Source organism: Cynocephalus volans, chromosome 10, assembly GCF_027409185.1.
Source record: "Cynocephalus volans isolate mCynVol1 chromosome 10, mCynVol1.pri, whole genome shotgun sequence".
Taxonomy (NCBI): domain Eukaryota; kingdom Metazoa; phylum Chordata; class Mammalia; order Dermoptera; family Cynocephalidae; genus Cynocephalus; species Cynocephalus volans.
The window spans coordinates 19060903-19077446 of NC_084469.1; the positions used below are offsets into that span (position 1 = coordinate 19060903).

Consider the following 16544-nt stretch of genomic DNA (forward strand, 5'->3'; position numbering starts at 1 on the left):
CTATACTGGCCAGCAAGAAAATTAATTAAGTAATTAATTAAATATTTGAAGGAATAGACCATGTTCACGGATTAGAATATTTGATTTTTTTTTATGTCCTCCATTATTATTTTTTTTTTTTAGAATATTTGATATTTTAAAGCTATCAGTTCTCCACAAACTAATCTATAGATTCACTGCACAATCTAAAAAAATGCTAGTGTGCGTGTGTGTGTGTGTGTGCGCGTGTGCGTGTGCGTGTGCACCTGATAAGCTGATTCTAGCATGTGGACATACTAAGAACCAAGAATAACTGAGACACTCTTGAAGAAGAATAAGGCATGAAGAATTGAGGTACCAGATGACTAATTTGAAAATGGTAGTAATGCCTGTTATTGGCAGTCTTAGAAGAGCAAAAGAGAGGAATCAGAGACCTGTCTTCTCAGCTCTCTCTTCTTTTGGTTGTACATATAGATGAGGTCAGAACTGTATTTCCTGTCGTCTCAGAAGAATCGCCCCAGCCTCTTTGGAATGCCACTGATTGTTCCATGTACTGTGCATACCCGGAAGAAAGACTTATATGATGCGGTTTGGATTCAAGTATCTCGATTAGCCAGCCCACTCCCACCTCAGGAAGCTAGTAACCATGCTCAAGATTGGTGAGTTCAGGGAATCAGCCTAGACTCTTGGTTTCCAAACTCCACGAGGATAATTTATATGATTTTTACATGATTTATAGGACCTATTCCATATCAAGTTAATCATGCTTGGAAGAACCGTTCAGAGAGCATATAATTCAACCATTTGGTTTGATATTTTGAGTAAGAGAGACTGTACAGCTTCCTTTCGTCACCTAGATATTCTGTTGTCTAATAGTAATCCTTCCATTCTCTTATCTCTTGCCTAAATCCTCTGTTAATGCTTCAGATAATGTCCTTATTTTCTGTTATTACAAGAGTAGAGTATGAATTCACCAGGAAATTTGTATCATTTCAGTCCTCTGAAATTCAGAATGGAGTGATGTTGTGTATATACGTGAACTTTGAAAAAATCTCAGGCCATAACAAATGTTTCAATTGGATTGTTTCCATGCCATGTCATTTTAACATGGAACAATTTTATAAATTTAGGTAAAGATAATAAACATTTTCTGTTTTCTTTTCATTCCTCCTAACCCTGTTCTTTTGGACTAGTAAGTGCATTTACTTTGAATAATCTTTGGGATTGTGATCCATTACTCAATATCTAAATTGAATTGCAAGTCATTTTCTTGCTATCATGGTGCAAATAAGAGATCTGCTTTTGTGATAACTGAGTAAAAAAGTTCTCTTTGCTTATTTGCTATGGTATGGGGTCTTTTGATGATTAGGATAAGGCTTAAGGTAAATAAATCTTAAAGGAAAACTGCAAATAATAGATAAACAATTTAGTTGATGAATGTTGTGTTTAGTAAAAATGACAATTGGGTGAGATTACATTTAAAGTGAAAGTCTGATTGAATTAGGTGAGGACTTTGCCCAGGACTTGGTAATGAATTGGATGTGGAGTTTGAGGGAAAGAGGAGTCTAGGCTAGGTTTTTAGCCCAAGCAACTGTTTGTGAGTGGTGATACCACTTAATGAAAAAAAAAGGAAACTGGAGAATGAGCAGATTTTTGCAAGAAATGACAGGAAACAAGTTAAATTCAAGATGTCTGTTACGTTCAGGTGGAAAGTTCACATGAATGTTCTTTGCTAGAGATATACATATAGGTGTCATCAACAGATAATTGACATTTAAAGCCCTGAGACCAGATGATATCATTTAGAGAGTGAGAGTTAGATAGAGAAGATGCCCAAGATCTAATTTCTGACGCTTTCCAACATTTAGAGGTTGAAAAGAGGAAGAGTAGTAACAAAGGAGATTGAGAAGGAGTAGCTAGTGATGTAAGAAGAAAACCAGGAGTGAGCAGTTAACCAGAAGTTAGGCGAAGGAAGTATTTCAAGGAAGGAGTGATGAATTGTTTCAAATGCTACAGGGATATTGAGTGAGAAGAGTACTGAGAATTGCCTAGTGGATTTGATAAAATGACAGTCTTCATTGACTTTTGTAAAACTGTTTTAATGGAGTGGTAGATGAAGGCATGGAGGTTAGAGTGGGTTAAAGAGAGAATGGCTCCACAGACATTAAAAAGATAATAAGAGCTTATCTTTTGGAAATACACACTGAAATATTTATGGATAAAATGATAAAATGCCTCTGATTTTTATTTAAAAAATCTGCTGGGTCACAACAGGTGGAAACAACCCAAGTGTCCATCAATGGATGAATGGATAAACAAAAAGTGGTATATGCATACAACGGAATGAAGTTCTGACACATACTACAACATAGATGGATCTTGAAAACATTAGGCTAAACAAAATAAACCAGACACAAAAGGACAAAGATTGTATGATTTCACCTTTATGAGATATCTAGAATAGGAAAATTCATAGAGACTGAAAATAGTCTCTGTCTCTATCACTACCAGGGTCTGCTGGTCTGGTGGCAGGGAGGGGCTTAATCATTGCTTAATGGATAATAGTTTATGTTTGGGAAGACGAAAAAGTTCTGGATATGGATGGTGGTAATGGTTGTACAACATTGTGTATGTACTTAATGCCACTGAATTGTATACTTAAAAATGGTTAAAATGGTAAATTTTCTGTTATGTATATTTTATCACAATTTTTTTTTTGATGGGGGAAATATAGACTGTAGTGGGGGTGGGGGGGTAGGGGTATGGATAAAGTAAGAATGGCCAGGTGTTGATGATTATTGTAGTTGGGTGATGAATACATGGGGGTTCATTGTACAGTTCTCTACTTATGTGGGTCAGAAGGAAAGTGAGGATTTGAGGCCAGAGATTGGAGGTTTCTATTTGGCCAAAGAATTGTTAAGAGTAGAGATATTTGAATAAGTGATCTAAAAAGATAGGAGAGTATGGTTGCAAAGTAGGATACTTAGAATTGAGATTTTGGAGATGGTAAAGTTTGTATTGACAAGGTCTAGAATATGACAGTTGGAAAGGGTGGATCATATGGGGTAGAAGAAATTGTTTTTTGGCAGAGAGAAGGCCAAGATATTGTTGTATTAGTTACATTGATGTTGCTGTCACCAAGAATAATAAAAGAAGTGATGGAGAGAAAAACAGTGAACCAGGTGGTAAAATCTTTAGTGAATATAGTGAATGAAGAAGAGATGATGCACCTACCAAGGAGGAATAGCAGGTGTCATAGTTCAGTAGCACATGCTACAAAGAAGCTGGAATTTTTTAGAAAAAGAAGGAAGGAGATTCATCTAGAAGTGGCAAAGAGGAGTAAGGAGGTGATCCATATCACCTCCAGGTTCTGGGGTATGTGAGAATAAACGGGATCCTCAAGAAAGGTAGGCTTCATTCAGTTAGAACAAAAAGGTAAAGGAAATTTTCAGGAGGGGGGCTGCACAGTTCCCCATGAGAGTGCTACTTGATCGTTTTGTCCCTTTATCTTTCTTTTGATTCCTCACTTACTGTTGACCTGATTTGGACGTGATTCTGGACAGTATGGGCTATCAGTAATCATTCTCTAGATGAGTTATGCCCAAAGATGGGGACTCCTATGCCAGATGTGATACTCACTTTTGTCCATACAGTGAGTCTTTTTTTTTTTTTTTTTTTTTTTTTTTGTCTTTTTCGTGACCGGCACTCAGCCAGTGAGCGCACCGGCCATTCCTATATAGGATCCGAACCCGCGGTGGGAGCGTCGCTGCGCTCCCAGCGCCACACTCTTCCGAGTGCGCCACGGGCTCGGCCCCATACAGTGAGTCTTTATCACGGTTTTATTACCTTTAGCAGCCATGTAAAAGACTACCAATTGCCAGATGAGCTGTAAAATATACTGCTCTGATGTCCTTGCATTGCTTTGTCCCCAAGCCCAGCTTTACTGAACTATTATTGACAAATAGGAATTGTATATATTTAAGGTATACAACTTGATGTTTTGATATATGTATAAATTGTTACATTGCTTCTTCCTGGGGCAAAGATAAGTACATTTTTTTAAAAGTTGGAGAACTCACAAGGCTATCTTGACACAATTGTTGACAGTTAAAAGAAGTTACTCCAAGAATAGTATGTAGCTTATAGTATGTATCACATCAGGGATTCTGATTAAAGAATGCTTCTTAGTATACAGCCTTCTGTGTCATGTCAATGTTTTTGACATGGAAAGGTTTAATTATTTTAGTTTAATGTGCATTAAATCCTCTGATAGGATTAGGGCTGAAGGATAATTGGTGTTTGATTTCATGATTAGGTTATCTTATAAAATTTTCGTGAACCACATGGACTCTCTTAGAGACATCTGGCAGTCTAGTATGTCTCCCCTTCTGCAAGCAGAGATGCAGCATGGGAGTCAAGTTGGTACAAAGTATGATTGGTACAGAGTGTGGTTGGTAATGGATTAGGGTAAGCAGCATTGAGCCATCAACATGAGCATACCACTGTGGCAAATGCCCCTTCCTAAGATTGCTTCAAGGGAAGAGGAAGAGGAATTGGATCTCAAACCAGAAAAACTTCTTACACTTTTTGGTTTATTTATGTTCTCTTCTGTTTCAGTGATGACAGTATGGGTTATCAATATCCATTCACTCTTCGAGTTGTACAGAAAGATGGGAATTCCTGTGCTTGGTGTCCATGGTATAGGTAAAGTGACCTTCTGCAAAAGAAAAATTTTCGTAGAATTGCAGCTTCAGATATTATAGCTTTTTCATAAGATTTTCAGTTTTGAGAAGTGATAGCAAGTCATGAAAAGCTTGAAATAAACTTGTTCATCTCTTCCTTGTGAGGTCAAAAGCTAAGTTTTGCTTTTGAGACTTAGCTGGTTTTATAAACTCCACAGTGCACACCAAATTCATAGCTTATGGTCAACATTTATTATTCTATACCTTCTGCTCTTTAAATGTAAATCAGTTTTCTAGACTTGGCTGGAAGTCTAGTTTTGGTTTTTAGAAGAGTTAGGGAGATTGATTGGTTGTTGCTGTTACAGCAGGGAAATTGCCTGACAATACTGAGTTAACCTTTAGAGAATGTAATAGACTTAGCAAACTGAATCTAAAATAGGGATTGGAGCCATGGCTTTGTCATGCACCACTCCTCCCTGCCCCTCACAACATGATAAATTTTTGTATACATTTATTTAATGTGCCATTTTACAAACAAGGGCATAGGTGTTTCTGTACCAGATAAATCGTCCTACGTCAGAGCATTAAATAACTGAATATAGAATTTCTTTAGAGCTGTATTAACTTAAATAGCCAATTCCCATATCATTTATTTGCCATAAAGCTGACATCTTCTTGTGTATAACAGACAGTTATCAAGTACTTCATAAAATCAGAGGCTCAACAAGTGATAAGCATGATTCCCTGAAGTAATAATTATTATTAATAAACATTCCGGCATTTGTCATAATCTGAAGTTAGAAGCCAAAGAATAAAGTAGAAAAGTTAGGAAGGGAGGATATGAGGGTACTTTAGAAATTTCGTGGGAACATAGAATTAAAGGATAATATGAATTTGTGAACTTTTTGAAGTACCCTCATATTTCTTTTTATTTTTGCCTGAAAAAAAAGCACTTAATACCCTCGTATTTCTGATTAAGAAAAATTAGATTCCTTTATAATTATTTCTTCCTCTGTGGAACTGTTTCCCCCTTTTAGATTTTGCAGAGGCTGTAAAATTGATTGTGGGGAAGACAGAGCTTTCATTGGAAATGCCTATGTTGCTGTGGATTGGGACCCCACAGCCCTTCACCTCCGCTATCAAACGTCACAGGAACGGGTAGGTGCTTGGGTGGGGCCACCATAAGATGGTAGTTTTTATATGGGCAATTTTCGCCAGTTTAACTATATTATATGCCATTTCGGTTTTAGGTAATTTAAATGCAACTGGAAAAATGTTTATTGGCATTCTTTGTCGCTTAATATATTGACGTGATTGAGTGGATTTTTCAGTTTTCCAGCTTCTGGAGTTAATTGTTTGGGAGCATTAAATTTCAAAACATTAATAAATAAAGTAAATCTTGAAACAAAACTGTGTAATTAAGAAGTTATATTCTTTGGCCATGACATACCAATAAACGTCTCTCTGCCTGTTAAATATTATTGAAGCTACAGCATTTGGTAACCACAATTAACTTATCTCAAATGTGTCCCAGGACTATAGCAGCTACTTTTAATGAGAATAATGATCAGAAAACTTAGAGAAAGGATTGAAATGTTTCAAGACTGGATACCTGAGTACATCTCATTGGCTGTTCTCCACACGTCGCATTCCCTCTACTGCCATGCTCCAGCCAGAGCTACTTTTGAATTCTGAAAATCTTACTTCAGAAAGAATAATAACTACTAACTCCATACGTAAAAATGTTTGCTTCAAATAGTTTTGGTGTTTTTTGTTGTTGTTGTTGTTCTTTTTTTTAACAACTATAAGGAGGTAGAAATGTCTCAGGCAGTTTTTAATCAACCAAATATTGTTTGAAGTTGTAGATGTTTTAAGAATCTGATGGAGAAGTAAAAGCAAAAGAATGAAAGGACTGTCTTTTTTTTTCCCCCTTTGGTTGTGGCTGGTAGCGAGATTTGAACCGTTGATCTTCAATAACACCACACTCTAACCAACTGAGCTAAGTGTTCAACCCTTCTAAGGAGTTTCTTAAGTCCATGAGGAATTGTAGTAGTTTTTGCATTTACAGGGCTCTTGATTATTGGCAAGTTTCTTCACTATTTCTTAAAGCATTCCCTTTAGATAAGTTAGTAATGGTAATTGACTGTTTTGTCTTTTTATGCTATTGAAGAGTGGGGAAACTACCAATTCAGACCTAGGTTCCTGTTTGGATCCCTAGATATACCCTTATACACCCTGAGACTTTTGGTAGCTCTTTCTAGCCCAGGATGAGTATAATTTGTTGATACTTGTTAAATGAAAGATCACTGGGCTAAAGAAACTGAAGAGAAGTTGCTGTTCTACATCATGCTCACTATAGCAAAGTAATTCAATAACTTCAGCCATGCTTCCTTTGAAGAGGGAAAATTTTAAATCTTTGTCAGCACAAAATCTGACAGGACATTATTCTGACAAGACACTCCTGTCAAAGATGAAAAATTATTTAGCTCTGTAAATCTCTTCCCCTTTCAAACAAGCCCAACATGCAAGCTCTGGAGGACGTCCCACTTATTCGAGGAAGAGCCTACGTGACCTGTTAAATTTCAGCTCACTTTTACTTTCAGTGATGCACCTAGGCTACCATGGAAACAAGCAGCTATTGAGATATTCTGCCTTGCTAGGGTATGGGGCCACATGACTAATCTGGGCTCTTCCTACATGTGGTTTCTGTATGTGCTTAGAGAGTCACATAGACAAAGGAGGTTCTTTGGCTCAAAACTGAGATTATTGCCCATATCCTTTATATTTTTTATTCCAGTGATTTTCCTTCTAGGAATTTACTCTAAGGGAATAGGATAGTCTATAATTTGCAGACATGTTCATAAGCATTTTTTAGAATAGTAAAAAATTAGAAACAACTTATTTCTGTCCCACATTAGAAGAATGGTTAAATAAAGCATGATATATTCGTTGAATAATATATTATGCAGTCGTTGATAATGATGATAACCAGGAGTTTTTACTGACATTTATGGGAAGATACTTAATGATATCATGTTAAGTTTTTATAAATAGCAAGATATAAAATTGCATATACTGGAAAAAAATCTCTTCAGTATTAAAAAAAGAAAAAATGCTGTTTAAGAAAAGGATGAAAGAAAATCTGCCAATATTTTTACAGTGGTTGCTTTTGTATTAAGAATATTTGGATCCCCATACTGCCTAGCTGCCCGCCCCCCTCCAAAAAAAAAGAAGAAGAAGAAGGGGGTTGGCTGGTTAGCTCATTTGGTTAGAGTACAGATTTGTAACACACCAAGGTCAAGGGTTCAGTTTGCCAGACTGGCCAGCCACCAAAAAAAAAAAAAAAAATTAAAACTTTTCCTCCCTTTTTATATTTTTCTTTTCTTTCCAAAATTTCTGTGTGAATATTTTATTTTGTAATTAAAACAAAAATAGAGGGGCAGTTGCTCTTATTCTTTGCATTTTCCCACTGTTTGGACCTCACAGTCCTCAAAAAATTTTTCTTTTTTATTCTCAGTAAAAAATTAAACTAGATAACTCATTACATCTTTCTCTTTTTTTAATAGTCTTATAATGTATGAAAACTATTACTTCATTCGTGTTAAAGGTGAGCTTTAAAGCTACTTAGAAAATAAAAGAAGAGGGTGCCTATAAGTAATTTAGACTATTTGAACAATAGTAGAGGATCTGATCCAGGATCTCAAGAAGTAAAGGGACTCTTTATCATTTAGGGAAATTTTATTGATAAATAGAAAATTATTGTCAGACCACAAATGTGTTTCTAATCAGCCTTCCTTCCTCCCTGTTTCTTTCTAGCTCTGTAGCCTGTGTTCCACAGAAAATGTAGTCAAGAAAAATCAGCACTCTTTACTAGCTTACTATAATTTGTGGTTGGCCATAAGGCATCCCTGGTAGAGATAATAGAGATAATATTTAACTTGCTATGAGAAAAGAGACTATACTGTACAAGGATACTTTTAAAAGTTCATGCAAAAACACTAAGAACAAATAAGAAAAAAAATTTTTAAATGTTCATGCAAAGATTCATATTATCTTTCAATTCTATTTTTCCATGAACTTTTTGAAGTACCCTCGTATTTGATACACCTCTTTTGCTACTCATTCCAACAACCATGACGCAGCATGTTTCCTTTTGAAGCATGTCAGTTTTTCCCTTGAGTGACCAGCTTAAAAGATGATGAGAGTTAATATCTTGTTACTACAGAATTTGTGCTGAGAAAAGAAGTCAGTGACCCAAGGTCAAGCCAGGTCTCCTTTTCTAAAAAAAGAATTTTCTCTAAGTTCCCCTTTTTAAATGACTTCTTTAGACTGGATGGTGATACAATGCTAAAACTTTAATTGCGTGATCAACCCCAACTGTGATAGCTTGTTAGGGCCATTTGACAGCCTTGTAACCTGTCCTTTCCTATAGGGAAAAGGTCTCACTTGAAAACCTGTTCTAAATTGAATGTCCTGAGCTGTGCCAGTTTGTAATCCAGACAGCTCAGTGTTCCCATCCTGAGTTTTAGGAAGGGAAATGTGGGGGAAATCGCCTCAGGGGAAGAGAACAAGTCCACCTCTGGAAGGGAGGAGCAATAAGTAGGGTGATGGACATGCGATGGTACTTCAGAAAGTTCGTGGACAAATAGAAGTGAAAGATAATCTGAACCTTTCCATGAACTTTCCGAAGTGCCCTCGTAGATGTGACCTTTGCAGAAAGAGAGGCAGTCATTATTGGACTTGTAGTCTGGGCTCTACCTTGGGACAAAAATCTCCCTGTGTGAAGTCTCATGGTAGCGTTCATCATTCTGATACTTTGCCTAACTCACCTTCTCATTCATAATAGAGACCAACAGAAGGGTCCTAGCTCCTTGGGGAGTTTTTTTGGTGGGGGGGTGGAGAGGGGTTTTTTTGTTGTTTTTTTGGTTTTTGCAGCTGGCAGGTACAAGGATCCATGGTTCTTGATTGCTTGCCAGGTGTCAGCCAGGTATGGGAGAGGGGAAAAAATTCTTTTCTATTGCGTTCTAGGTCCTTCCTTCTCTCCCTACCCCCCATTCTATAGCACCCGCAACACACGTTTGCACACACCTACCCCGCTTTGCTCTCTCTCCTTTTTTATGCTTGCCTCCTTCTTGCTCCAAAGCCTACCTAGAAGGCCCAGAGGAATTAAGGGCCTTCTCAACAAAAGGAGCATGCTCTTTTGAGCTTGCTGTTCCTTTTATTACCACCTCAGATTTTTAGAAATCCCTGTGAGACAGTAGACAGATAATGATACAAGAGGTATTCCAATAACTCTGTGTTATATAGTGTCAGTATGCAAATGAGTTGCATCCTGTAGAGTTTAATGCTGTGATTTTTTACTTTCTCACGGTGAACTTTTCTGTACCCTTTCTTATTTCATACAAATCTGGCATCTGTGAAGCCTACAGCATACTAACAATGCTCTGTCTTTCTGGTTAAAAAATAAATGGCTTACTTGCAGCACCCCTGGCTTGAGGGTTAGCTCACATGTAAACTGTTTCAGGATTCCAAAATTGTGAAATAAACAGTCAATTCCTTGTTTGTTTGTTTTTGTTTTTGTTACTTTGAAGCCTTCAGAAATTTTTCAAGAAAAGCTACAAGTCATATAAATAGAGATTTTATCCAAGATGTTACTGGTAAGATATTTGTGAACAAATGCTAGATGCTGTATTTGCTCAAAGACTCTAGTTTGGGTTGTATTTTCTTTTTCCTCATGTAGAGTAAGATAAGGGTGAGTAAACGAGAGCATGATGCATAGCTGTGTGACAATTTTAAATGCCCTCGCCATAACCCCCATTCCTCCCATTCCCTCTTCCTGCAGGTTGTAGATGAGCACGAGAGTGTGGAGCAGAGTCGGCGAGCACAAGCTGAGCCCATCAACCTGGACAGCTGTCTCCGTGCTTTCACCAGTGAAGAGGAGCTAGGGGAAAATGAGATGTACTACTGTTCCAAGTGTAAGACCCACTGCTTGGCAACCAAGAAGTTGGATCTCTGGAGGCTTCCCCCGATCCTGGTATGTGACAGTCCTGCTTCTGAGAGAGTAGAAGTTTAGCATAAAGGAAAGAAGTCATGAACAAACAGGAATGTTTGTTATTTTTGAGAATAAGACCCTTCCTACAGCAGTGTTTAAAACACTTTTTCTGCGCAAGGTTTTTATGTTGAGCACGGAGATGAATTATTCAGCAGATGTTTGATAGTTTCTTTTTCTAAAGAACTTACAGCCTAGGAGAGAGACATCATATAGACCAGTAACTGCAATTCACTGCAATGTGAGAAGTGCCACAGTGGTACACCCTGATGAATTTGAACACATCTGGCTCTATGGAGCTTTAGGCTAGCTTTAGGCTAGCTTTTCATAGCCTATAGAAGAGCAACTGAGTTGGGAGCTCCCATTACTGCTGCACTTGGTCACAGGCTGTGGCGTACTGCCAAGTTATGTTTGTGTGCACAAGCACATCAGTGCACTGAGCCTTATATGTTCTTTTAGATTTGATTTACTTCTGCCTTCTCCCTTCATGGATTTGAAGACTCTCCTGTTGCTTGTCAGGAGAATTTGAAGTGACAAATCTTCCTAATTGTTTAAGGAAGCCTTTTCCTTAAGGGTGGAAGTACCATCAAATGTAACTGTAAGGTACTAGTATATTTTAACCGGGCGTGTATGTATTTTCTTATTCATGTCTTCATCCTACTACTCTGTGAAACTGAATGTAGGTTTTTCTTTCCTTAGACCAGAACAGCTTGCCAGGGAAGAATGCACAAGAAATGAATAATATTGGTTAGCTAGCTCCAGGGATGGAAAATGGGAGAAGGGAACAGGGTTAGGGCTTAGGGATGTGGTAGATGGGGAAGGGGGAGACTTATTTTAAAATTAAGGTATAACTAACATACAATTAGATGCATAAATTTTAAATGGCCAATTTGATAAATTTTGGCAATTACATAACATCATATAACCACTACATAAAATACATCGTGGAGTAAAGGCATTTATCAAAACCATATTTTTGAGGTCTTTAAAGAATAATGAAGAATAAATGTTATGTTGTATATTTTTGAGCATTCATATGTATTAGACCTTTTTTATGCAAATATCTTCAGAACACTTTAACACAGATGTTTTCTACTTTTTGTTCTCCAGATTATTCATCTTAAACGATTTCAATTTGTAAATGGTCGATGGATAAAATCACAGAAAATTGTTCAATTTCCTCGTGAAAGTTTTGACCCTAGTGCTTTTTTGGTGCCAAGAGACCCCGCTCTCTGCCAGCATAAACCACTCACACCCCCAGGAGATGACCTCTCTGAGCCAAGGGTTCCAGCAGGAGAAGCGAAGAAAGTGGATGCCCAGAGCTCAGCAAGGGAAGAGGAAGTGCTCCTGAGCAAGAGTCCATCCTCACTCAGTACAAACATCATCAGTAGCCCAAAAGGTGAGGAGGCCTGGGGGTACCTAATGGAGGGGCTTTCTTGGGACCCTGTAGGCTGCATATTTCCCTTGGTCTTCTGCTCTGGAGCAACAGTTTGGTGGGGTAGAAGGAACCTATCTGGAATCAAACCTATCTATATTTGAGTTATGTTGACTTTTAACAAGCTATATAGCCTCCCTAAGTCTATTTTCTTATCTGTAAATGGAGATAATACTAAGTTCACAGGATGTGAGAATTTGATTTATCAAGAGTGGAGCAAGGGGCCGACCCCGTGGCTCACTCGGGAGAGTGCAGCGCTGGGAGCGCCGAGGCTGCAGGTTCGGATCCTATATAGGGGGATGGCTGGTGCGCTCACTGGCTGAGCGCGGTGTGGGCAACACCAAGCCAAGGGTTACGATCCCCTTACCGGTCACACACACATAAAAAAAAGAAAGAGTGGAGCAAGGTCAAGGGTTCAGCTTGACCTGTACTGGCCAGCTTCCAAATAAAAAAGACTGAAGTACTTTACATAATGCCTGACATATGGTAAACATGAGTGGTACTTGTAGTTGTCATTCTTGTTCCCTTACAGCAGAGGTTCTTATAGTACAGTCTGGGAACCCCTAGAGGTCCCTGAAACCCTTTCAGGGGGTCTGGAGGATTAAAACTATTTTCATAAGAATAAGTTTCCTGGGAGTGTAGGCACATGCCCGCTGGGGTGGTTTAGCACCCTTATGCCCTTGGGCCGCAGCCAGGTGCCCGCTGTCCCTTGCAACACTTTGCTGAGCAGGTATATGTGCAGCTGTAATGTGTCTGCTCCACTGCCTGCCATTTTGCCCACTGCTGGGAAGGCCACCACCATATTGATTTTCCTTCATGGATTGGGAGATACCAAGCACGGATGGGCAGAAGCTGTTGCAGATATCAGAAGTTCACATAGCAAATATATCTTCCCGCATGTGCCAGTTGTGCCTATTAAATAAATTTGAGGGGTGGCCGATTATATTAGTTGGTTTAGAGCGTGGTGCTGATAACACCAAGGTCCAGGGTTCAATCCCTGTACTGGCCAGGTACCAAAAAAAAAAAAGTTTAAATATGAACATGGCTATGCCTTATTTGTTTGATATGATTGGTCTTTCACCAAATTCATGGGAGGGTGAACCTGGAATTAAACAGGCAACAGAGAATATAAAAGCTTAGATAGACCAAGAGGTGAAGAGTGAAAAATAAGTAAATAAAAAAATAAAAGGAGGAAAAATGGCATTCCTTCTAATAGAATTATTTTGGGAGGATTTTCTCAAGGAGGAGCTGTAACTTTATATACTGCTCTTACCACACAGCAGAAACCGGCAGATGTCATCACACTTAGTTGCTGGCTTCCGTTTTGGGCTTTGTCTCCACAGGGTCCTATTAGTAGTTCAAGAAGAGATCCTTCTGTTCTCCAGTGCCATGGAGATTGCAACACTTTGGTTCCCCTAATATTTGTTTCTCTTACTGTTAAAAACTAAAAACATTGGTAAAGCCAGCCAATGTAACCTTTAAAACCTATGAAGGCATGATTCACATGTCATACCAATGGGAAATGATGTCTGTCAAGCAATTCATTGATAAGTTCCTACCTTTAGTTGACTGATGTCACTAAGAGACCTTGTGTAGAAGAAGTACACCAGCATCACTGTAGTAGAGTATAAATCTTTTCTGAGCTCAATCTTGAAACTTCTAATGTTTGCAGTGTTAAAATGTTTTGCAGATGCATGCCAGTGACACAGACTAAATAATGTCTCTTCGTGGGGAATTTATGATCATTTAAGTTTCTGTACATGTATTTGTATATGATCCAGAATATATTTGTATTAAATAGATGAAGCAGCTAGCTTATTTTTTTCAAATGTAATTCAGCAAAATAATAAAATACTGCAACCAGAGTTTTTATTACATCATTTGAAAATTACTAGTGTGCTTAATGAAAATTTGTTTAGGTATAAACGAGCAGTTAAGATACAAATGATTTTTTTTTTTTTGTCTTTTTCGTGACCGGCACTCAGCCAGTGAGCGTACTGGCCACTCCTGTATAGGATCCGAACCCGCGGCGGGAGCGTCGCTGCGCTCCCAGCACCGCACTCTCCCGAGTGCGCCACGGGGTTGGCCCAAGATACAAATGATTAAACAACTTAAAAGTAAAAAAAAAAATCCAATTGAAAAATGGGCAAAGGAGCTGAATAGACATTCTCAAAGGAAGACATACAAATGACCAACAGATGCATGAAAAAATGGTCAGCATCACTAATCATCAGGAAAATGCAAATCAAAACCACACTGAGGTATCATCCCACCCCAGTTACACTGGCTATTATCAAAAAGACAGAGAATAACAAATGCTGGCAGGATGTGGAGAAAGAGAAACACTTCTACACTGTTGGTGGGACTGTAAATTAGTGCAGCCATCATGGAAAAAGAGTATGGAGGTTTCTCAAACAAGTACAGATAGAGCTACTGTACGATCCAGTAATCCCACTACTGGGTATATATCCAAAGAATGGAAATCATGTCAAAGGGATCCCTGCACTCCCATCACTCTCTCTCTCTCTCTCTCTCTCTCTCTCTCTTTCACGCACGCACGCACGCACGCACGCACACACACACACACACACGAATACTACTCAGCCATAAAAAAAAAGAGTGAAATTCTGCCATGTACAGCAACGTAGACAAGCTTGAAGAAACTTATGTGAAGTGAAATAAGCGAAGCACAGAAAGAGAAATACTGCATGTCCTCACTCCTAAGTAGGAGGGAAGGAAGAGAGGAGTAGGAGGGAGGACAATCATAATAATAAGTTGAACTTTCAGAAGGAGAGAACAGAACTGTGATTGCTAGAGGTGGGAAAAGGGGAGAGGGAGAGGGATAGTGAGAATTTGGTTAATGGACACACAGAATGATTGTTTTGTAATGATGAATATGCTAATTATCCTGATTTGATCATTACATATTGTACACAATTATTAATAGTCAAGTCTGTACCCTAGAAATATGTATAATCAATTATGTTTCTATAAAAAAAATAAAGGATTTATGCATGCTGCGACTTAGTGTATGGATGTATTCCAAAATTGCTTAGTCACCATGCAGTGCTTGTATTTTTATATATGTATTCATATATACATAAGTGTACTTCATAATAAGAATGAAGTGGTATTACATTATTGCTAATAATAGGTATAATGCTTTTAAGTTTCATTAAAGAGTAATATTGCTCTCTTCAATTAATGGCCCTTTTATTTCGGGGACTGAGCTTTTCTTTTCCCTGATATTATTCCTATTTAATATTCTATTCTCACAAGAAAAAGAAAATACGTTCTTTCTTTGTTGTCCTTCATAGTGGACCAAATATCACCTCCCTGCCATAGAAAGCTACTGTCAATACATGCTGTAGTTTGACATTCTGAATCGTAGATAGATGATATTTGAAATCTATTTATACTTTATAAAGAAATCAGGGCTGGCTGGTTAGCTCAGTTGGTTAGAGCATGGTGCTGATAACACCAAAGTCCAGGGTTTAATTCCTGTCCCAATCAGCCACCAAAAATAAAAAAAGAAACCAGGGAGAGTAATGTTACATAGTGGAGAGAATTGAGGAAGCTACATCTGACTCCCATTCTTACAGCCACTGAAGTACATTGAGCTCCATAGAGACAGTGCTGGGGCAAGTGAGAGCCAGGCAGGCACTGGGCATCTCTGTGCCTCACTGGGGAAAAATAAATAACCACAGGCAAAGGAGATCCTAAGAAGCCAAGAGGAAAAATGTCATTATATGCATTCTTTGTGCAAAATTGGTGGGAGGAGCACAAGAAGCAGCACCCAGATGCTCCAGTCAACTTCTCAGTTTTCTAAGTGCTCAGAAAGGTGGAAGACTTATGTCTGTTAAAAAGAAAGGAAAATTTGAAGACATGGCAAAGGTGGACAAGGCCCATTATGAAAGAGAAATGAAAACTTATATCCCTCCTAAAGTGGAAACAAAAAAGAAATTCAAGGATCTCAGTGCACCCAAGAGGCCTCCTTCAGCCTTTTTCTTGTTCTGTTCTGAGTATCGCCCCAAAATCAAAGGAGAACACCCTGGCCTATCCACTGGTGATGTTGCAAAGAAACTGGGAGAGATGTGGAACAGCACTGCTACAGATGATCAACAGCCTTATGCAAAGAAGGCTGCTAAGCTGAAGGAATAATACAAAAAGGATATTGCTGCATACCGACTTAAAGGAAAGCCTGATCAAGCAAAAAAGGGACTTGTCAAACCTGAAAAAAGCAAGAAAAAGAAGGAAGAGGAGGAAGATGGGGAGGATGAAGAGGATGAGGAGGAGGTGGGTGAAGAAGAAAATGAAGAGGAAGATGATGATGATGAATAAGTTGGTTCTAGCACAGTTTTTATTTTCTTGGCTATAAAGCATTTAATCCCCCTGTATA

At 38.4% G+C, this 16544-nt stretch overlaps 1 protein-coding gene and 2 pseudogenes across 2 annotated transcripts in view; all 3 read left to right on the forward strand.

The window, feature by feature from the left end:
* USP32 (ubiquitin specific peptidase 32) overlaps positions 1-16544 on the forward strand; it is a 181976-nt gene that overhangs the window by 160509 nt on the left and 4923 nt on the right. For both annotated transcript variants that reach the window (XM_063109752.1, XM_063109753.1), the window contains exons 27-31: positions 454-638; positions 4597-4683; positions 5699-5819; positions 10504-10695; positions 11821-12109. In XM_063109752.1, coding sequence (XP_062965822.1) covers positions 454-638; positions 4597-4683; positions 5699-5819; positions 10504-10695; positions 11821-12109 — 874 coding nt within the window. The remainder of the gene's footprint in view (positions 1-453; positions 639-4596; positions 4684-5698; positions 5820-10503; positions 10696-11820; positions 12110-16544) is intronic.
* On the forward strand, positions 12880-13718 carry LOC134389338 (acyl-protein thioesterase 1-like; annotated as a pseudogene).
* Positions 13863-16486, forward strand: LOC134389494 (high mobility group protein B1-like; annotated as a pseudogene).